The sequence below is a fragment of the Rhipicephalus microplus genome, chromosome X, assembly GCF_043290135.1.
Source record: "Rhipicephalus microplus isolate Deutch F79 chromosome X, USDA_Rmic, whole genome shotgun sequence".
Lineage (NCBI taxonomy): Eukaryota > Metazoa > Arthropoda > Arachnida > Ixodida > Ixodidae > Rhipicephalus > Rhipicephalus microplus.
Genome location: NC_134710.1, coordinates 43004982 through 43028517, shown reverse-complemented (window position 1 = coordinate 43028517; position 23536 = coordinate 43004982). Strand labels below are relative to the sequence as shown.

At 49.2% G+C, this 23536-nt stretch overlaps 1 protein-coding gene across 5 annotated transcripts in view; it reads left to right on the top strand.

Moving 5' to 3' along the window:
• Positions 1-23536, top strand: part of LOC119176633 (lysine-specific demethylase 3) — an 88441-nt gene that overhangs the window by 50028 nt on the left and 14877 nt on the right. For all 5 annotated transcript variants that reach the window (XM_075876329.1, XM_075876328.1, XM_075876330.1 and 2 more), the window contains exon 9: positions 6911-7087. In XM_075876329.1, the coding sequence (XP_075732444.1) occupies positions 6911-7087 (177 nt within the window). The remainder of the gene's footprint in view (positions 1-6910; positions 7088-23536) is intronic.

Sequence of the window (23536 nt, the reverse complement as noted above, 5' to 3'; positions counted from 1 at the left end):
GTTCCTGGCAGCGGTGCCGGTGTAAACCCGTAATCACAGGGCCCCATTGCCTCCATGGAATAGGCGGCACACTGGGGCACTGAAGGAATGGAGGCGGAGAGATAGCCACATCCCTGCTTGGCTACCAGCTTCTGGGTACCTCATGTCGGCCGGCCATGTGTTCTCTGTGTGCCGCCGCACAACACTACAGCAGCCATGGCCAATGCCTTTGTTACTAGATGCCTGGTGCATGGTCTGGAAGCTCGGTTCGCACCCTCTCCCTCTTTTCTCCGTGGAAAGGCGACGAGCGCCATGAATGGTGAACGCCTGCAAGAGAGATCATGTGGTGGTGCCCCTGAAATTGCCATTGCACTTGTTACTATGTGGAAAGTGCCACCAGCACCATGCTAGCAAGCACCCTGCATTTCTGCTGCAGTAGAAAGTCATTAAGGCAATGAGTGCCGCCTCGAATATTTGAGAACTGAATGGAACTGCGCTACAATGTGAAAGCGAACGACAAGGTGGGCATCTAGTCAAGGAGACATTGCTGCACTGTGGTGTTTCGAGGCTTTGAAAACAACCAATATGGTGGCACGGTAGGAGCTTCAAGACCGCAACAAGTGCGAAAATCGCACGTTTTAATACATTGACATTATGGGGGAACTAGACGGTGCCACAGATGAGTTGAAGAAATTGGGAATGTTTGGAATTTCGGGCGTCAGAAAAATCAAACGTCGAGTGTAATCATATTGTGGTTTTGACTAGTAAAACCCCAGATATTATTAATGGCATTGCTGCATTCAGTCAAAGTTTGATGCGATAAAATTTTAAATGCAACGAAGCACATCTACTCTGTTAAAGCGGCTTCTATTGGGCAAAATCTTCACGCATCGCGTGCACACACATGGTCCATTGCAATAATGAAAGGTTGACATAGTTCCAAGAAAGGATCTTTTGCACGTAAACTTTTTCATGGAAGCGTTGCCAGCAGACACCGAGAAACATTATTTAGCATTTATGGGAGTGCACAGTCATGTCGGCCAAAGCTAAAAAGTCTGGCCGACCATTATTCAGGAGTTCACCGCGATGCATATATGATTTTACTTGTAGTTTCAGATATGATAACTCTGGACATACATGCTAGTTCGGCTTTATTGCCACAATGCCATCAAAATAAGTGTGTGTGCAAGCACATATGTGTTCACGTACGTGCATGTGTTCACCCTGATGCACTTGTTGATTCATGTAGTCGTCGTAGCTAAAAGGTGTTGTTGTGCAATATAAGAAACACATGTGTGATGGGTGAGTTCAAACTTGTGTGTAAATATGTTGCAGATATGCAAGCACGGCATTGCATAAGTTCACTTTGGCCTGTGTCTGGTGTACACTTTAGATAGTCTTTTCACAGAGAGGAGGGGCATAATCTAAAACCGGTGCATTTTCTTCTGTCTCCCTCTCTCCATCATGTATCTGGCCATCCATTGTTATGTATATCACAATGCTCGAGGGGTTAATTAAAAATCGAATTGGCGAATGAGAACCGGTTGACAAACTGCCGCTACACTTTGTTAGGCTGTAACAGCTATCCCAAGTGTAAAAGACTGGCAGCAGAGACTTGTCAAGTGCACCTTTCTTCTATGTTACTTTGCATGCCACACTTTCTCGTACAGGTAATCTTTAATAGGTAGTGCCTGTACTTGTACCCATTTGTTCGTCACACCAATACTGATTCTGCGTCATTGCTTATACACTTATTCATTTGCACTTAAGAGGAACAATGTCAAAGCTGATGGTTTATGCAGAAGGAGTTTTGCCAAGAATTTTTGTGTAACATCAACATCCCTGATTCCCATTTCCTGCAAGAGCACATGAGTTGGATGGAACGCTTCCGGCTAGCGAAATCGAAGTGCTTGTCATTTCGAGATTAGTGGGCTAGCACTTTCTAAGCAATATGGCTGAGAGGTATGAGGAACACTCCTCTAGCATTGGTTCAGCGGCACATACTTTGTCGACATAAAATTTTGAGGCAGCGTTATAATAACTGCATGATTTTTATCCCAGTGGGTCGTTAAAGCTACCTGAATATGTTTGCTCGTCATGATGCATCCTAAGTACTCATCCAAAACAAAGTGACAATAATGCTACCAAAAACTTGTGCACTTTCCGTGTATCATAAATGGCGGCAGCTCATGCCAAAGTTAACATACTCCATGCCGTGCTTCCATATCTGCAACATTTTTATTTTCATTTTCTCATTGTGTTGCTTCTACGCACTAGTTTGTACTCACATCCGTTACTTATTCTGCGCACCGGTAAGAGGCCACAACCTTTTAAATACAATGACGACATAAATCAACAAGGGGCATTGGTATTTGTGTCATTCAATATATATTGCGACGTTCTGAGCGGAACCAGATGATCTATTAGTAATTATAGACTTGCGTTGAACTTGGAGAATCACTGAATGACTCAAAAAAAAAAACACGGTCATTTTGAATATTAGTGCAGACACTTGACATGCAGCCGGCCAATGGTGTTCGCAATAGTTTGGCTCCACTTTAGTTTTCACCTAACACTTGAAGAGTCTTTGAAAAAGTTAACATCACTGCATACTTTCAGAATTCCACAAGGCCAGCTTTAATAAAACTTACTAACCAATTATCCATTTACGAGCTCTGCTTAAAAACTGCAGTGAAATTTTACTCGCCTCCTATGTCTATCGTCAGCACCGTTGCGTTAACTTCTCGTGGGCCGCCGCGACTTTTCGTTTCAGTTTTTTTGAAGCTGACAACATAGCGATTGTTTAACATGCTGACAGAACAAAAAGCCTGGGACAGAGGGACGTACGGGAAGACAGTCGTACCTCCCTCTGTCCGAATCTTTTTGTGCAGTCAGCATTTTGAACAGTAGGCATCATTTAGGTCAAAACCAAGTTCTCGTAAAGCTTAGCGATTGCAGTGGAACCTCGGCTATCTGACTCTCAGGGGACCAGGCAAAGCCTTCGTATAATTGAAAACTAAGAATATAGAAAATGACGCTCACGCTTTCTCAAAAAACGGGTACAGACTGCCTGAATAAGCCCACGGAATGACCTTGTGCCTTTGCATGGAAGGTCGATTATTGATTCTTTCTAGTGGCAGCTAATGGCAGCATTACTCAGTTGAAAGAGGTGTGATCGACTCTTTATTCTTAACCATAAAAAATTTATTCCTTTGCGCATATTTCTAGTGATTGCTTGTGTGGCAGAACGAAACCGATACCGCTTTTCCAACAGCCTTCCATCAAGAGTTCGGCACAGTGTCATCGCTATCACATAATGGGGACGGACCACGAGTTTGTGTAGAACGCATTCAAGCATGACTGAGTTGTGCGCGTTGTAAATTTGTTGCGTAGCAAAGTGCAACTACTAGTGTATCTCACTATTGAAACGTTGACATGAAGTGAAAGTAAGTTTGCACGATGAAAACAGTTGTGTCACCCCCTTATTCGTGTGCAAGCCTATGACTGTGAGTGCGACAAAGGCTGGTGTTCAGCTGTATGTTGACCAGAAAAAGTTTCCACACACTGAAAACCTCAAAATATCAGTTTTTGGTTCTCGACCGGTTGAAGCTACTCTGTGTGGATACAGCTAGACTAGGTAAGGACCTCGGGTTTGTACCCTCATGATCGTGGTGTATATAAAGCACATGAGCTTCCAGGACACTAAATTCTCCAGCAGCAGAACATGTTAACACACTTTTGTGTAAATATCACACTGTGAGATACCATAAATGTTTTATTATTGGTGGTAGTTCTTTTGTTGCTGTTCAGCATAAATATAAGCTACATGTTTACGCTAAACATTTATATTAGCCTTGTGTGCAACAAGCCTCAATTGGTTCGCATGCAGAGGTGTTATGTGGGGCACATCAAACAGAAATTTTGACTTTGCATGCTCATGAGCTGCAAGCGATGTACACCTGTTGCTTTGCTTGGTCAACGTCTTCTTCATTTCTGTGACATCCAGTGGAAATGCCTGTTTCTCACTGGGAGCGGTCTGTCTACCTTATTTTACAAAGTGGCCATGTTGCACACTACATGATATGTAGCACTGCTTGCATCATACGTGCTTCCGAGAATTTTACCCCGGAGATGTGATTATCATGTTTCCCACTCCAATTTCATAAGTCTGTCTGATTTGTTCCATCGCGCCCCTTTCTTTGTGGCTTAGTTCAAAGCATTGCCGCCGCCGCATCACAGCACAGTGCATGCAGTAGCGTTGCTGTGACGCTTCCCCTTTGGCTGCCCTCAAAGTGCCACAATCGGTGACATGCTATCTTAAAGCACCGTATCTTTTAGAAAGGCAGCCTGACTGCCAATAACGTGAACACGAGGAATGCGAGAAGCCGCCCCACGGATTTGTACACAACTGATCAAAAAACTACTTTATAATAATACTGTTATGAAGGCTAGGTGGTGTGCGAGAGTGGGATAGGGCTAGAGGAGATGGTGGTGTATAACTGGATCAGGAGCATCTGGCTGGAATTGATTAAAAAATAGAGGAAGCGTTGGTTTGGTCTAGCAAGTAAACTGCAAAAAGAACCAAACTGACTTTGAAATTGTGGTTTTGTGACATTGGGGGGGGGGGGGGGGGGAGGGTACATTTACCACTGGGAACTACTCTCACCATAATTGTGAACATATTCGATCGCAATTGGTGTAATATGATATGACGCAGGCCAAGTGAATTGTCTGGACAACTGAAGTGACATTAGAACTAGTGCAGTGATGAAAGTGCTCCTCCGATTCACCTTTTCCACAATGCCACGGCGCGTGTGCTCTTCCCCAGCGGAAAAGTCTAGTAACAACTGGTCTTCGAGGTCTTCGTTCTAGCAATGCCATTATCCCAGCCCCTACCAAAAACGCCAGATGACACCACAGGAAAATGGAAAAGGCGGATTGGTCCAAACTGCTCCAGAATAAGAATGCTGTTCCATACAGTAACTTTAAAGACGATATTCTTTCTTGGTGACCTTTGATGCAAAATTTTGGTCTGTCTGTCTGTACATTTGTCTGTTTTTTCACTCTTTACGGCATCGGGTACTTGAAATGGCCGACCCCATTCACAGCCCCCACCTATGTTGCTCAAGGTTGAGCGTTCATGCTTGTGCAATTGTCAATAAAAAAGCAATTATTGTGCATGTCTTGGGCACCATAACAACAAGTATATATTCTGCATGTGCGTTTCTGACTATAAAAGGCATACATAAGTAATTTTAAGGACCGTAGCGCTTATCACGCTGCGCTGACCATGCAACGTTTGCAACGAAAAGCGAGTGTTTCCAACGCTTTGCGAAAATGAAACGGTGGGGGCACCTACTTGTCACCTTGCGTTCTACACCTTATCACCTCTGAGATGGGCAAGGACACCCGTCTCAGAGCCACTCGTTTTGTTTTCCAAGACAACTGCCAGATAACGCTTATGTCTCATGTGTGATGTGACTTGATGCGCTCGTTTGCCTCCGCTGCACGCTCGAGGCACTCTTATTAACGCAGCGCCTCCTGTGAACTTCTACGAGCTCGTTCGCCTCCGCTGCACGCTCTTAACGCAGCGCCTCCTGTGAACTTCTACGGTTTGACTTTCTCATAAGTCCTAAAGAAACTGCAAAAATCAGTGTACTACCATTTCAGTGTGCTACTAGTGTGCAGCTCGTTTAAATGAACCAACTCGCCCAACAAGTCAATCTGCTTTGCAGCATTATTGACTCTGATCTCATTTGTGCCACAAGAACTGGCATATTAAGCATATAGCTCATTTGGCTGTGTTTTGCTTGACATGAAGGCTAGTGTGGTGAAGTGTTAAAATGTGCAGGAGTGCCTCATCTCATATCGATTATCTGCTGCTTATTTAAGAACAGTAAATTGGTACGGTGGTCACTTCTAAAATTTGGCACTTAACATTTCTTGTTAGATTTGATTTCTGCCACAAGTACAAGTATTTTAATTTATAGGCCATTTCACAGCACAGTTTTGACAACTCCCCACAACTCCCCATTGTTTGCTTCATGAAAATCACATGTATTGTTGTTTGTTAAATATACTTCATAATAAATGCTAATATTTGAGTGTTTTGGTCAATGCAATGAATTCTAATTATTGTTTGGCAAATTTAATATCTGCTTGCGAAACATCAATAGCTTCTTCAAACTAGCATTTTTTTCTGCTCCGAAAGCACTTATGGCTGCTCCGAAGCAGTACTGTTCTTTCTCCAAAGTTTGCTTGAAAGTGCTCATGGTGTGAGAGCAGGGGTCGATGTTATTTCAAACTCATCGCTGCGAGATACATACACAATGACAGTGGCCATGTGCGTCATTGGCTGCATTATGCTCACTAATTGAGCTGTAAAACTGCCAAGGTGGTATATAAGTTACGATGTGGCACTAAGAACTTCGATGCAGCTGAGCACTGCACATTACAGTGCTTCCACCAACTTGACTGATCTGGTGTAAATATGAGACGTTCTCATTGTACTCATCATTAATGTAAATGGGACTACGCACGCAGTACCAAATTGAAGATTTCAAGCGAGACAAACTGGCTGTTATTTTCTGACAGTGCCAAGCATACACATGATTGCAGAACTCTTGTAAGCACCTCAATATTCATGTCGTAAAAAAGTGGCCGTTCACCATAGACCCAAGGACTTGAGCAGCAAATGGCATGGCCCTCAACCGCCTGCTTTGTACCGCAAAGGTGGTCGATCAAGCGTTATCCTTGGGGTATATTCATAACGAAACTGTTTTTCAATGTCTAGAAGTTCGAAAGCTTCAGTGCAACCAGTGCTCAAGCCTGCACATGTGGCAGTGTCAAGACAACTGTGCATGCAAATGTGCTGAGAGTGCAGTTTGGTAAATTTCAACTGCTCATGAAGGCCACCTTGCTTATGGTACAGGTGGCACTGGAGCGTGGCGAGAAGCTGGAGCCCCATCGTGATCCCATCCATGACCAGAGCTGGTATCTGGATCACGAGCTCCGCGAGCACCTTTTTCGTGAATATGCCGTTAAGGGATACGCTGTTGCCCAGTGTCTTGGAGACGCAGTCTTCATACCAGCAGGTGCCCCACACCAGGTGTGTTATCATTCTTAGCTCTTAAATTGTCAATTGTGGATATGGTTACATGTTTTGTGAGCAGATCATTACTCTTAAGTGTGCACTTGGCAATGGCTAGAACACGATGAAGTTGCAAGCTTCGTTTACCTTTAATGTAGGTGGCATGATGACATCCTGTCTGATAAATATTCACGCTATCGTAATGCTTCTGGAATTTTGCATTTGTCTAGGTATTTCATTGAATAGAGAATTCATGAAAATTTCTCCCACCTGAAAATATTCTGGGTAGGAAATGCACCTAATAAACACTTAAAATGCATAAAATTGTAAGTGTAGCTGCACCTGTGCACAAATTCACGTGCATGGGGAATGTAAGGAAATGATAGGGCAGTTTAATTGAACGTGGAGACCTAAGGTGGAGCAAATGCTAATGGGGACTTCATTGCTTGCTCAATCAATTGAGGATACAGTCAAGCTCCGCTTCAATGAACTCCACTTCAACGAACATTTGTGCATTCTCCCCGCCCCCATTCTATAAGCCTAATGTATTTAAACTTCCTCCACAACGAAGATCTTTTTTATTGTTCCTGTGGTTCATTGAAATTTTCCTGGGACACGAGTTACTCGACCAGCCACAAATTAAACCACGCTAACTAATAATTGAAGCGACTAAATCGGATAAAAAAAAAGAAAACATGACAAGGGCTGTCCTTACATTTCCTTTTTTTCTTGTGCTGTTTTTAACTAGCATTTCTTATTAGCTTGCTCACATTCAGAGTCTATATTAAGTGTTTTCTTGGTTATTTGACAGCTAAAACGATCATAAATTCACCAAATCTGACCTAAACTCACGTGACCCGCCAAAAGCACCAATGCCAATGACATTTCTGGTGCCATTAAAAAAAAGGAAAGTAAACAAAGAACTACCTGTGTACCAGTTGTTTTTTCCACCCGTACTCCTTGGTTTTACGAATCTCCCAAATTTGAAGATCGCCAGCTTGGCAGAGCCACGTTTGAATTGTCAGAGTATGTCAAATGATTCGACAGACGCGGCGAATGTTAATGTGGACTTCATTGTTTTCTCAGTGGGAGTGAATGTGGCAAAACTTGCCAGAATTTTCCTTGCTTTGGTGGCCTCAAAAACACACCACGAGGCTGACGCGGAAAAATCGGTCCGAGGCCAGTTTTCCCGTCATGCAATAGCCTATTGCCTTTTTGCTTCACGGCTTTGGCTTTGCCAGCTGCTCTATCTCTCAAACCACCTGAAGTAAACAACGAGCTGCTGATTCAGCATGGCGGCAAAGGCATCGCCGGTGGATTGCTATCGCGAACTACCCGCGCGGCACGTCAGTTCACGGCCTTGACAAGGACGCGTTCATTACGATCACTGATGACACCGGAAATAGAAGAAAGTGCAGCAGCAGCGAGTCGGCATGCTCCAACGTGTCTTGCTTTTGCACTGCCGGCTGAATCCGGCATTGTCACTGTGTCCGCCTCGTGTCATTTCTTCTGGCGTATTTTCTGAAATAATATTAGTAAAGGTGTAACCTGTTTCTTTTCATTGCCTTGCATGCGTAGTTAGAACTCCGTACGAATTTTAGTGCCCAAGAAATTGGCAAAATGGAATGAATCCTCAAGCGGTAATGGCGGCGGCGGAGGTGGCATGTATACGAGGGCAGAGCGAATGTGAACATTTTTTACGGGTGCAGATGTGGTTTTCCGGGCCGCTCCGGCAATTTCGCCTGAATTTTCCAGAGCAAACTCTCCTGGATTCTTTTTTTCCGTGTTGACATTGCAGCTCGGTTTTCGGCTGGCAAATTGAGCAAATTCCCAATGAGTTTGGTCACTTTGGCTCCCTCTGATGTCAACTGTGAATGCGCCGCATGAGCGAGGAAACTGCGGCACTTTTTTGACGGTGAAGGCAGGAAAGTTCGAAAGAACACTGTTCGTCTTTAAATGGATACTAAAGTCAACTATTAAGTTGACGTTGATTGTTGAAATAGCAGTCCAGAAACCTCGTAGTGTTACTTTGTTGTCAAGGAAGGGCCTATTTTTAAATAAAATCACGTTTTAGTGCTCCCCGTCGGGTTAGCGCACTTCAAATTACCCGCCTCATGAGGCGGACCGACCGGATCGTCTCGCGTCACTGTTGCCGTCCACAGTGTTGCCCGGCTTTACTGCGCTAGTAGCAGCAGACTGAAAGCAGGGGGAGCCAGAGCAGCAGCAACGGCTATTGATGAATTTCCGCTATTGGTTGAGATATTGCAGATGCTTTTGTTTTTACTGCGCCCCACTAGATGTGTGGTGTACACGTATCCCGAAGGAGTACGGCCACCAGCGTGGGTCCGGTCTTAGCGAGCCGCAGGGCACGCGTTAACCGTCGCCGTGGCGGGAAAACACGATACTGCTCAAGTCGCAACACTTTATTGTGGCAACACCAAACGCAGTACAGCCCGTTGCAAAAAGGCGCGGCGGGAAAGCAAGTAGGCTTATCCACGCCACGGGCACAAAGTACTACACAGGGGTGCCACGAGCACGTCTCCGCGGTAAAGGTGATCCACGGAGACACCGGAGCAAAGGCCCGGTTGCTCGAGCGAGGGCAAAGGCGCTCGCGTTGGCTTCGAAGGGAGACGGGTCGGCGTAGCGAGGCCACGCACTAGGACACCGTACCGCCCTTCGGCCGTGCGTACGCAGCGGGGCAACAGCGGGTGAGCGTTCGCCTTGGGCGCGAGGCGCCGTCAGCGAAGTCCGACGAACCCCCGACTGACGGGAGTCGACGGACGAAAAGATAGCGTGGCTCACCGTTTGCTGTCCCGGAGAGTATCTGACCGCTCCCGACGCAGCCCGCGAAAACCTCTCGCGAGTCCCCGCGCGCGGCGCCACAGTCCACATCCGCTTCCGGGTGAGGGAGTTAAACGTCACTCCGCCCTTCCCAGCGCGGCAGACAGCAAGGAGGGCAGACATGTCGGGACATGAGAACGGCAGAAAAGGCGGGAAAGCCCGCTTAAAGGCAGCGGGCCAGCCTCAATTCCCACATCCCCCTCTCCTAAATTTGCCCTTTACCGGTCTGCAAAAGGCAGCCGGGCGTCATCCATGCAGTTAAAATGACACTGCTATGAGCGACAGCTAATCTCAGTTCAGCCCTGCTACTGCTGCTAAAAAAATGATTACAAAGGAGAAACATAAACATAAATAACAAAATAAACACATAACACTATAAAACAGTTGCGAAAGGGAGCACAGAAAAGTGGGATTAGTGTTCGTGGTGCTGAAGCGGGAATAGCGTCCACTGCGCGGAGGGGCGGAAAAGGGCGTGACAGTGTCCGCTGGGTGCGATGCCCGAGTGCGAGGTCAGAGGTACGGGAGGGGACTCACTGATGGCTTGTTGCTGCTCTTGATAAGCCGCGAGTCCGACGAAAGCCGCTTCGGTTGTTCGGAGGCCCCGCATTTCTGGCTCGATGAGGGAGCTGGACGTTGCGGGAAGCCGGGCCCCTCCGGTGGTCAGGGAGGCCGAACCAAAATTGGCTGCGAGGCGCCCCGGCGTTGGCCGGCAGCATATAGCTGCTTTCAGCTGGCCTCGCGCAGGAGACATGGTGGAGAAGGCAGCGTGGCTTCTTCGGTGACGGCCGAGAGCAGAGCACAGCCAGACGGTCTGACGTCAGTGGGTCAATGACCCCCCAGCACCTTCAGCGTCCGCATCGATGGGGGGAAGCCATCACGCACTCTTCGCGGGCTCGCACTGAAGCGTCACGCACTCACACCGCCGACAGCTGCGCGAGCGTAGGCGCAAAGCGTCCTTCGTCTCTCTCTCTCCCGGCAAGCACCGACACTCAAGGTCACACACAGCTCCCTTCGCGGTTGACGAAACGAACACAAAAAAAAAGTAAAAGCAGAGCAAAACGACACTCAACATCTGGCAAAAAAAACATAAAACAGAAATAACACTTAATATTAGACAAATAAACTTAAAATACACATGAACACTTCAAAAAAAAAAAGAAACACTGGCAGCAGGCAGGGCGGGGTCAACTACTTTACGAGAAAAGGCCGTAAAGAAGCTAACCTATACTGAGGCTAGACAGTAAACCGAGGGCCTTCGGTTGCGGAGAAGTCCGCCGTCCGGCGCGAAATCACAAAGGTGACCGCTTCCTCAGATTATACCGGTGCGGGGTCCGAATGCGGTCCGCCGCTCCGGGTGTGCCTCGTTGCTGGCGCGAAGTGCCGCAGGGCTCTGGCGCAAGCTCGTCAGACCGTGAAACAAAGGGTTTCAGGTCTGCGATATGGGCACGGCTGAGTTTTCCCGTATGGGGATCTTTCAGCAAGTACGCGAGTGGAGAGCAAGCTTTCTCCACTCGGTACGGACCAAGCCACTTAGGAGCGAGCGAGGTTGAGAACCCTTTACTGGCATCGCTAAGGGCGTGGTTGCGCTTCAGGACAAGATCGCCCACCTCAAAAACTAGGTCGCGATGCTTGCGGTCATATTGGGCCTTCTGCTGAGCCCTGGCCGACGCCAAACTTTGCCTTGCTTTGCAGAAAGCTCGACAAAGCCTGTCCCGAAGTGCCGACGCGTAAGCAGAGCAGTCTGCCGGCGCCTCCTCGTCCTCGAGCTGGCATTGAGTGACGCTGGTCACCGGACTTGCCAACTCCCTTCCAAAATTTAAGAAGGCGGGCGAGAAACCAGTTGAGCGACTCTCGGATGTTCGAATAGCGAACGCGAGCTCACTCAAATGGTCTGCCCAGTCCCTTTGACTTTCGGCAAAAGCCGCCAACATCGGTTTGAGCGTACGATTGATGCGCTCCGTCAAATTGGACTGGGGATGGTAGGGTGAAGTGGTGCAGTGATCAATTCCGAGGGAACGGCACGTGGCACCAAACACCCGAGCGGTGAAGTACGAAGCATTGTCAGTGATGAGCCTTTCCGGGAAGCCGAACCGGCAAAACACTTCCTGCAGCTTCTCAAGCACCGCTCGCGCTGTCACCTTCCGAAGTGGGAAAAGTTCCACCCATTTCGAAAAGTGATCAGCGACTACCATCAGGTGAATGAACCCCTGCTTACTTCTGGGAAATGGTCCCATTAGATCACAGGTGGCCACTTGCCACGGACGCTCACTGACAATCGGTTTCATCAGACCGGGCGGTTTGCCACCCCTTGATTTCACCGTTTGACAGACGCGGCAAGAACGGCAGTAGCGAAAAATGTCTCGCTTCATGCCAGGCCAGGTCACAACGCGGCTCAGTTTTGCAAAAACTTTCGAGCCACTCAGGTGACCGGCCATGGGTTCGTCGTGAGAGGATCGCAACAGTGCGGCTCTCAGACATTTGGGCATAACCACCTTAAACGGGTCCATGGACTCGTCGTCAGTGGCTATATACTTCAGCAGGAGCCCGTCGTGGTCCAGCAAATATGAATCCGCCGGGGACTCAGCGATACACGCTGGTTCGAGCCCCCTATTCGCGCCCGCTGCAGGGCAAGCAGCGTCACGGCGCTCCGTCTCGTCGAGACAGTCGTTATCGGCGCCCGCTGCAGGACAAGCAGCGTCACGGCGCTCCATCTCTCCGAGACCGTCGCATATTTCGCGACAAAACGGGTCACTTTGCTGGGCCTTCAGAAGCTCTTCTCTGCTGAAAGCGATGCCCATTCTCCCAAAATGGGGGAGTCTGGTATCGCGCCCACTCAGGACCGCAGCAACAACCGCTTGGGTTGGCGTTACGGGTTCGCTCTCGGCCTCGTGGCCTTGGGAAAGCTCCCCCGCTCGGCCGCTTCGCGGTGCGCCGCTTACCTGGTTAGCAGCCAAGGTTTGTCCGCATGGGGACTCACCCTTCACGCCGAACGGCGGGGAAGCTGCTGTTTCGCCCCCGACGCTTGCAAGTGCTAAGGCACCGCTAGCGGCGGTCGCACCGGGATCAAGGTCCTCGGCCAACAGTGGGGCACGAGATAGCGCGTCAGCTACCACGTTGGTGCTCCCCTTTCGATACTGCACCGAAAAGTCATAGTGCTGTATCAGGAGAGCCCAGCCCGCCAGCCTGCCGGCAGGCTCACGGAGCCGCATCAGCCAGCTGAGCGCACTGTGATCCGTTTGCACTACGAATTTCGTCCCATCAAGATAGACGTCAAACTTCCGCAGTGCAAACACGATGGCGAGGCACTCCTTTTCGGTCACGGAATAATTTTTCTCCGCAGAGACCAAGGAGCGGCTGGCAAAGGCCAACGGCTGCAACACGCCATCGTATTCCTGTAGGAGAACAGCTCCTAAACCCAGATCGCTCGCATCAGTCTGTACAACGAACGGTCTGGTCAGGTCGGGGAGCTTGAGCTGCGCTGTCTCCGCTATGGCGTTAGACAGTCGGCAAAACGCCTCCTGCTGCTCAAGTCCCCATTGGCACTCAGCAGACTTACCCAAGAGTTTGCTCAAGGGCGCCTGCAGTCGGGCACAGGACGGAATGAAGGAACGGTAAAATTTGACCATTCCTAGAAACCGGCGAAGGCCACGTACGTCCTTGGGCACGGGAAATTCGAGAATAGCTCGAAGTTTCTCCCGATCCGGCTCTATGGAGCCTTCGCCCAGCGTAAACCCGAGCAACTGAACACGGGTCTGCGCTAATAGGACCTTAGCGGGGTTAAGTGTCATCCCGGCGGTCCTCACCTTCTCGAGTACATCGGCAACATGGGCCAAGTGCTCTTCGAAGGTTCGTGAAGAATAAATCACGATGTCGTCGAGGTAGCACATGCAGTATGACCACTTTGCTTCCCCGAGGACGCGGTCCATGAGTCTTTGAAACGTCGCAGGAGCATTGCAAAGACCAAAGGGCATACGAGTAAACTCGAACAACCCTCTGTGGGACGTGAACGCAGTTTTACACTGGTCACGGTTACCCATCCGGACCTGTAGGTAACCTTTAGAGGCGTCAAGCGTGGTAAAGTACCGTGCATCACCCAGGTTACCTACGATGGAGTTTATCGTGGGGAGCGGATAGGCATCCTTACGAGTCACTCCATTCAGACGGCGATAGTCGACGCACAGGCGATGACTGCCATCTTTCTTAGGCACCAGCACAATTGGAGACGCCCAGGAGCTAGACGAGCGGCGAATAATGCCAGCCGCAAGCATGTCATCTAGCAACCCATCGATAATCTGCCTTTTGGCGAGACTGACGGGCCTGGGGTTACACTTCAAAGGAAGCGCGTCACCAGTTTCGATCACATGGCTCACAAAATCGGTGCAGCCAGGTTGATCGGTGAAGAGCTCGTCGTACTGACGTAACAGTGTCGACAGACGAGCCTTCTGTGCTTCATCCAACTGAGTCGCGCAGGCGACCAAAGGATGTAGTGCCTCTTCGTGTCGTGTCGGTCGATCCACGCAGGGGTTTCGAGCGCGAAACGCCAGGGTACGACCCCGGAGTTGGCACACGACACGGTTCGTGCCGCGCCTCTCGTTCCCGAAAGGGGCTGTGAGAGGGCAAGTGCGGTGAGCGGGGGCTTGGCCCCGAACTCTGCGCAAGGCACGTTTCCGACGCTTCTGCCGCAAAGGCGATGGTAAGCGCCGGCGGGCTGATGAACGGCTTGAGTTGGCAAAATGGGCCATCACGATAGCCGCCATTCGCAATGTCCACAACGATACCGGTTTTAAGGAGAAAGTCCCGACCGAGAATCACTGGAACATTGAGCCCTGGAAGATGAATAAGACGACAGCGTCTCATTCGATCTCCCCATCGGACAGTCAACCTTGCAGCGCCTGCCGAATGGGCCACGCCTTTCGCAAGGGTGAATGTCGTTCGGCTGTCCCGCAAGCGCACCGAGTGCTTCTGCAAGTGGGACAACACCTGTTCGCCGAACAACGAGGCGCTAGCGCCCGTGTCCAGCAAAGCCGAAAATTCACGGCCGGCAATGGTGACCGGAATGAACGGCGCGTGCGTATCAGCAAGAAAAGTGCTTGCCCTGCACGCAGAGGGAAGAAGCAAAGGTTGGGTCGGTCGTGCATTCACGAACGACCCGGAAGCCCGTTTTCCTGCCTCGCAGGAGGCCTGGATCCGGTGCATTCCCTTGCTATGTGCCCTCTTTCACGGCAGCGGTAACAGCGCACTCCATCACGGTCTGTATTCCCAGACGGAGCAGCTTCGAGCTGTCGTGATCGGCTCGCTACGTTATCGTAGGATACGTTCCTGCGAGCCGCACCTCCCACATTACGTTGGGTCGAAAAGCGTCCCTGTGTGGAGGTTTCAAGTGGAGCAGCGCAGGCTGCCCGCCTTTCATGCGTAAAGGGGTCAAGAGCGCGATCGCTCAACTCCCACGCACAGCCGGTTGCAGCCGCAAAGGCGGCGCCGAGAGGCTGTTGCCGTTGGGGAAGGGTCATGGCCCCTCTCCAAGCGCAGCGCGGCTCAAGGGCGTCGCTGGCTGGCGGCGGCGGGCGATAGGCACGCGCGGCGAGAATATCGCCTTGGATGCGCTTTGCCTCGGCGGCCAACGCTTCCAAATCACTGAAGCGGCCGCCGCGCAGGTATGCCGAAAAAGTCGGATGTGCCTGCCGTATCACCCGTTCGACGCGTTCCTCGTTCGAGGCTCGGGACTCAGCGATAGAAATAAGTTCATCCATCGCCCGTACATACTCCTGTAAAGACTCGTCAGGAGCTTGTGTACGGAGCTCGAGCTCTCGCCGCATCCTACTTTCGTAGTCAGCGGGTAGGAATTCGCGCAAAAAGACCGCACGAAATTCCTCGAGGTTTGCTGCACGGTAACCGGAAAGCCGATACCATCTCGCCGCCGTGTCAGTCAGTGCAGCTGGAACAACACGTTCGAGCACCACCTTATCATCCAAACCCATCGCTCTCTGATAACGTGACAGAGAGTCGAGGTAATCTCGGGCGGTGAGCTGATCACCGTATCCGCTGTAGGTTGGCACAGGCAACATAACAGCGGGGTGACCGCCTTTCGGACCAGCCGAAAGCGTTTGCGCAGCTCCCGAGAGTGCTTGGATCATCTGCACGGCGTTTTGCAGCAAAGTCTGCGTCGTCGCACCGGCTTCGTAGGAAACCGTTGGTGCGTTAGCGGCGCGGTCGAGCGAAGGCGAGCAGTCGCCCAGCTCGATCAGTGGGGCGGTTTCAAACAGACCACCGCCCTGCGCGCCATTCCCAGAGCAAAATAGGCTCCTTGTGGGATTTGCCTGTTGTCGAACCAAAGGCGCACTTGGTGCGGCTACCATCGACAATTCAGGCGCCTGCTCAGCGTGCGGTCGAAGTGTTGGTTGCACGGCTGATAGCGGGCAAAAGTCGGCGAGGGCCCCGTCAATTCCGCAGGGAACTGTCTGCGAGCGCTGTGCCGACGAACTGCCATGCATGCCAAAGGGCGCATTAGCAGTCGGAGGCGCTTGTGCGTAACGTTCGGGTAGGGCAAGAGGCCCATTCCGAAGCGACGCGCCATCTCCAAAGGGAGCGGCTAGGCGCCCCGTGTCGTCACCGCAATAGGGGGTGCCGACACGGACGGGTGTCGGAGGCGCTTGTGCGCAACGTTCGGGTAGGGCAAGAGGCCCATTCCGAAGCGACGCGCCATCTCCAAAGGGAGCGGCTAGGCGCCTCGTGTCGTCACCGCAATAGGGGGTGCCGACACGGACGGGTGTCGGAGGCGCTTGTGCGCAACGTTCGGGTAGGGCAAGAGGCCCATTCCGAAGCGACGCGCCATCTCCAAACAAAGCGGCTAGGCGCCTCGTGTCGTCACCGCAATAGGGGGTGCCGACACAGACGGGTGCAGAAGGGTTCCCGTCCATAGAGGCAATGGCCTCCGTGTGCAACGCGGCATCCGCTAAAAGGGACAGCGGACAAAAGTCCCGCGAAGCAGCCATGTTGCGACGAGCCCGAATCGCGCAGGCGAACTGACTCGCTAAGAGCAGACAAAAGCTAGAGCTTTTGATACCGCGTTGGGCGCCAGTGTGGTGTACACGTATCCCGAAGGAGTACGGCCACCAGCGTGGGTCCGGTCTTAGCGAGCCGCAGGGCACGCGTTAACCGTCGCCGTGGCGGGAAAACACGATACTGCTCAAGTCGCAACACTTTATTGTGGCAACACCAAACGCAGTACAGCCCGTTGCAAAAAGGCGCGGCGGGAAAGCAAGTAGGCTTATCCACGCCACGGGCACAAAGTACTACACAGGGGTGCCACGAGCACGTCTCCGCGGTAAAGGTGATCCACGGAGACACCGGAGCAAAGGCCCGGTTGCTCGAGCGAGGGCAAAGGCGCTCGCGTTGGCTTCGAAGGGAGACGGGTCGGCGTAGCGAGGCCACGCACTAGGACACCGTACCGCCCTTCGGCCGTGCGTACGCAGCGGGGCAACAGCGGGTGAGCGTTCGCCTTGGGCGCGAGGCGCCGTCAGCGAAGTCCGACGAGCCCCCGACTGACGGGAGTCGACGGACGAAAAGATAGCGTGGCTCACCGTTTGCTGTCCCGGAGAGTATCTGACCGCTCCCGACGCAGCCCGCGAAAACCTCTCGCGAGTCCCCGCGCGCGGCGCCACAGTCCACATCCGCTTCCGGGTGAGGGAGTTAAACGTCACTCCGCCCTTCCCAGCGCGGCAGACAGCAAGGAGGGCAGACATGTCGGGACATGAGAACGGCAGAAAAGGCGGGAAAGCCCGCTTAAAGGCAGCGGGCCAGCCTCAATTCCCACAGATGGCATCACCTGTCTCGCGTAACCACGCGAAAATAGAATTTTTTAACCACTCGCGCTATTGCCCATAGTAATGTTCTGTGGTTCTATTTTCCATAAATCAAACAGAAACGAACAAGCAGCATTTTATTTCGTCTCTTGATGCACAGAAGGTTCCTTATTTAGGGCAGTTACGTCGATAATAATAATAATAATAATGTTTATTTTTCATCAATAGTTTGATGAAGGTCAGCTGCAGGTAAACGCTGCTCTCCAAAAGAGGCAGCTTGACAAAGGCCCACAGCTACCTTTTAGCACGGCAGCAGTGGCAAACAATCAGCAATTTGAAGTCAACAACAATAATAACACCAAATAGAAAAAATAAATAAAAAATAAATAAAGATTTAAAAATCAAGTCCAAATTCCAAAAATAAAAATAGTAGCCATGATAATACAGTAACTGCAAATAGATCTTGAAAACTGAACATGTGTATATCGCGCAATTGAATCTGTGTACAGTGTAAAAAATCTATGCCAGCTTTCACATATTTATTAAGTAACGTAGGAACTATGCAGGATAACTTATCCGTGGAGTAGTTTGTTCTCAAAGTTTTTATTTCTCATGTTTCTTTATTTCGTGTTTCAAACAATGTAACATTTGGCTGCAGTTTTGAGAGGTCGTACAAAAAATGTCGACTCTTTCAATTCACGCCTGAATGCAAATGCTAACTTAAAATTGTAGAGACGATGTACAGGTAGTATTCCAGCTTGTTGAAACAATTCGCTTGTGTGAGCATCATACAGCAAGTTAAACATGATTCTAATATACTTCTTTTGCATCAGGTACAGTTTTTACAAGTTAGTGTAAGTTGTAGTTCCCCATACCAAGAAACAATAGGTAAGGTGTGAATAGAAAAGTGGTTTATAAAGTAAGAGTTTTGCCTTGTATGGTAGAACAGTTTTATTAGTGATTACTTGTGAATAACTGTAGGCAGTCTGTCTGATGTCATCGGTATCATTTTGAAAATGTCCTCCTACGGCTCTTGTTCATTGACTTTAATAACTCGGTAAGTAGGGCACTGTTGTTGATAATATTGTCGTTTTAAATGTTGTCATACATTGAGCTTTCACTCTGACGTATATAATTGTAGGCGGTCTGTCTGATGTCATTGCTATCATTTTGAAGATGTCCTACTGCGGCTCTTGTTCAATTACTTTAATAACTCAATAAGTAGGGCACTGTTGTTGATAATATTGTCGTTTTAAATGTTGTCTTACATTGAGCTTTCACTCTGACGTAAATTGTTATACGACTTTAGTGTCCGTATGTTGTCATACATTGAGCTTTCACTCTGTCGTAAATTGTTACAGACTGCTCTCAATAATTCGAACTCGATGGTGCCCGAAAATTTGTTCGAATTAACGGAAGTTTGAAATAATGAACGCTAAATGAACGGAGGCCTTACCATGCAGTGGCGCATGTGCATTGAGCTAACACAGGAGGGGTAATTTTAAGAAGACTTACATTTATTTACAAACCACAGTACATACGTCAGTAATTGAAGAAATCGGTGTTATGCGTCTGCACACGTTTGCCTTGCAGCGAGTCAATCAATTTTGCGCACAGTTTGCAAAGCATTTAAACTTGAGCTTCGGCATTCTCTTGGCAGGAGAAGTAGCGGGTGGCAAAGTCCAGCGCCGAGAATGCTTCAGCATCACTAGGCGGATGGAGGGGCCCCTCCGTTGCGTCAATAGTGTTATGACGATCCTTGCCGCTGACGACAGAAGGGTCCTCCGATGTGGCCACTTGGGGGCACGCAGATTCAATAATTTCAGCATCAGTGATGACGCCAGAAGTTTGAACACCTCTGTCCACTTGAACGTAACTTTGAAACGTCACGCCGTCTGGTAGAACACTGCTGAAGTGGTCAGGAACGCAGACGAAATCATCGGGAGAAATTTGCAGCGCCACTTCATCATCACTAGCCACAGGTTCAACAAAACCACACTTCCTAAAACAATTGGCAATGGTGTCCTGCTTAATAGAGTTCCACTCATTAGTAAGAATGTGTGCTGCGCCGAGGAGATCGATTGAATAGGTTTTCTTTCTGTTGAGACACAATAGCATCCTTTCAAGAATATGCCGTCGGTACACGGCTTTTAAATTCTGGATCACGCCCATGTCCATGGGCTTGAGCAGTGCCGTCGTATTCTTGGGCAGGAAGGCCAAATGAATTGCACGTAGGCCTTTAACATTGCAGTGCGCTGTGAAATTGTCCACGAAAAGGAGGATCTTCCGGCCTTTTGTGGCGAACTTTCTGTCCAGTACACGCACCCAATCAGAAAAAATTTTCATGGTCATCCATGCCTCCTTATTCGCAACGTAATCAACGGGAAGGCTTTTCACACCTTTGAAGCAGCGAGGCTTAGTCGCTTTGCCAATTACGAGCAACCGGCAACGCTCCATGCCCGCCGCGTTCGCGCACACCATCACCGTTAGCCTCTCCTTACTTTTCTTTCCAGCGGCACAATCGTCGCCCTGGAAAGTGATGGTTTTACTGGGCAGCAATTTATAATAGAGCGCTGTCTCATGGGCGTTGAAGACGTCAATGAGCGAGTAGACGGCAAGTAGCTCCTTCAAATGCCCAGTAAGCCATTATTCGCATTCGGCTCTGTCAACATCCGCCTTCTCACTGCAAACAGTCTTAAAAGTGAGCCAATGGCGTTCCTTAAAGCGCGATAGCCACCCGTCCGATGCCGAGAATTTCTCAAGAGCCATATTAATAGCGAACTCCTTCGCCTTGGTGGCTATTATCGGCCCACTTAGTGGGAGGTTCTGGGTGCGAACCTGCTTAATCCACATAACGAGAGCGTCCTCCAGCTGGGGATGTGCCGATGTCCGCAGCCTCTTCCTCGACGGTTTCATATGCAGATTTTCATATCCAGCAATAAGAGAGTCTTTGTTCTTGATGTATGTTGACAGTGTGCTCTTGGTGATGTCATACTTCTTGGCGATTTTCGTTTTGAAAGGAACGCTGTTCTCAACTTCGCGCAGAATTTACACTTTCGTTTTAAGGTCCTTTGGTGGGCGATAAGTTCCTCGGCTCGCCATGACGCTTGCAAAATCAACGCACACCACCTAATCAGGCCTAGTCAACTACTCACACCAAAGACGACGAAAACGACTGCATATCCGCTGCTACTCTGCGCCGCTGCCGCAGCGTGGCCAGCACGTGACGAGAAAGGAGGAGCATCTCCACGCAAAGAGAAGCAGATCGGAATTTGAGAGACAACCAACACTCTGTTACAGCTTTTTTTTTTCCCCTCTTTCTTCACGCTTGGCGCTGAAAGGAGAAGGGTCTTCACGTGGCAGGGACGGAAAAGGGAGAAGCATGACATGGGAGGGTCGCAGATCGGCATTTGAGAAAAAGCATACATTCCACCGCAGCCTTTTCTTTCCTTTTCATTTCCTTCGTGGGCAGTGCTGAGGTGTCGCAGGTGCCGCCGCGGGATCGGGCGGGGTGCTGAGAGCATTTTCGGAGCGCTGTGTTACGCCTGGGAGTCCACACTGAACATCAATGCCTCTGCAAAGGCAATCTGTGTGAAGGCCAGCACTCGAGCCTGCCTGATGCAATCAACTCAACGACGTCATGAAGCGGTGACGCCGGTCTGTCATGCAACGCACAGCGAGCTCCCTCAGCCCACGAGCCCGATGAAGCAAGCAGCGCCTTCCAGTCTGGCAAGTCTTACGCAATGCGTGGGAACATCCCTCGTCCTTGGGTGCAACCACGCGCCGCGGCGAGTCCCCATTGGAGGATTCTGACATGACGGCCAGCAGCGCTTCTGGTTGGACGTTTGGTGACTCAAAGGATCCACCCGGTCCCTATAAAAAAAGCCCTGCGGCGCGTCGCCAGCAGTAGACCTATGTGTCAGAGAAGCCTCTCGTTGCTTCAAGCCCTTTTGCAGTAGGAGGGGCCGGTGTCTTTGGAAGTGGCGAGTTTCGTGGCGCCTTTTGTAACCTCGTCGGCGGTGCGCTTCGTAACAGCTGTTGGCCCCAGTGCCGAATGTGTAACGCCTGTATTTCTATGCTGTACATAAACCTTGTCTTAACTCGTCCTTGTCATCTCATCCGCTTGTCTATTAGCCCTGCGCAGAAGCAGTTGCGAGCTGGGTAACACATGCTACCAAACCGCTGGAGACCTTTGAGGCGGAGTTCGAAGTAGCAACAGCGGTATGTTCGAATTAACCGTCAGAAGTGCTTGGGCGTTCAAATTACCAGGCATTTTCACCTATTGGAATACACACAGCTTTGACGGGATCACAGCGTCAGTTCGAATTAAGTGTGTTCGAATTAATGAGATTCGACTGTATGTGACTTTAGTCTCCGTTTAATATCAGTTTTATATTGTTTTTGGTTCATAGGAATTGAGCATGACACAAACATTTTACGTGCTTCCTTTGTATTCACATAATCAAGAATATGTATATTTATATTCTCAATTATAATCGAGTATATATATATATATATATATATATATATATATATATATATATATATATATTCTGGATATATAATCGAGTATATATATATATATATATATATATATATATATATATATATATATATATATATATATATATATATTTTTTTTTTTTAATGTAAGCCCTATTTTTATACACTGCTCCAATTTGTCTTTCATGATAAAAAAAATTTCTTTTCCTGTAATTTGCTTCGAATTTGAATTTTAGTGCTCCAAAAGTTACATTTTCCTGTTTTCGAAATTGCTCCTAATGATATTTTAGCTGTTGCACTCCTGTGCGTACGCGTACATACCATACTTTCTTCGCACAACAGCCGTGCAAGTGCCGGAATTTTGGTCATCCTGGGACTTCATCTCTATATAACAACAGCACCAAACTCTTTACATGTCACTGCCCCATGTTCTGAATTTAAAAAGCCTGAAATAAAAAGAAGCGGGCATGAACAGCTCCATGTGGAATAGTTGCAAGACAGTATGGCCATCGGCCCGTTAGCGTTGGATGAGAGCCTAATACCTCTGTCACACGGCACGTGTAATGTCATTAGCAGTGAATAACCTTGAAAATGAATGCCGTTGCGATCTTGCAATCCGGGTCTAAACGGCTACGTGAAATGACATGTTGCAGGTCAAAATGTTACCGAAAAGTTCATAATTTTAATAAACATCTGAACATAGTTTTCACTTGCTTTAAGATTTCTATTTTGTGATCTGTTGTCAAGCGCCTGTTGATGATCGAACAAATGTCTCGCTTCCATGAGTTCAATGAACACATTAACGCTGTGAACACAGCTGCTGTGAATGTTTTTAGGTGTGATTGTAATTTACGATGCCCATGTAGCGACTAGAAAAATGACATTAACACCTAATGTCATTCACAGCGAATGACATAGCAGATGTAGTGTGACAGGAGTATAAGCCAAGCTCTAAAAAAATAACCCGGGTCCGCGCCAGGGGGTGCTCTACCCCCATTATGCTGCCCAGATAAAGCTCGAGCCCGCCCCGCCACGGTCGTCTAGTGACTAAGGTACTCAGCTGCTGACCTGCAGGTCTCGTAATCGAATCCCGGTTGTGGCAGCTGCATTTCCGATGGAGGCGGCAATGTTGTAGGCCCGTGTGCTCAGATTTGGGTGCACGTTAAAGAACCCTAGGTGGTCAAAATTTCCAGAGCCTTCCGCTACAGCGTCTCTCATAGTCATATGGTGATTTTGGGACGTTAAACCTCACATATCATCAGGATGGCTGAGCTCCCTGGCCCACCATACTCTCTGCCTATTCCCACTATAACGAACTTTT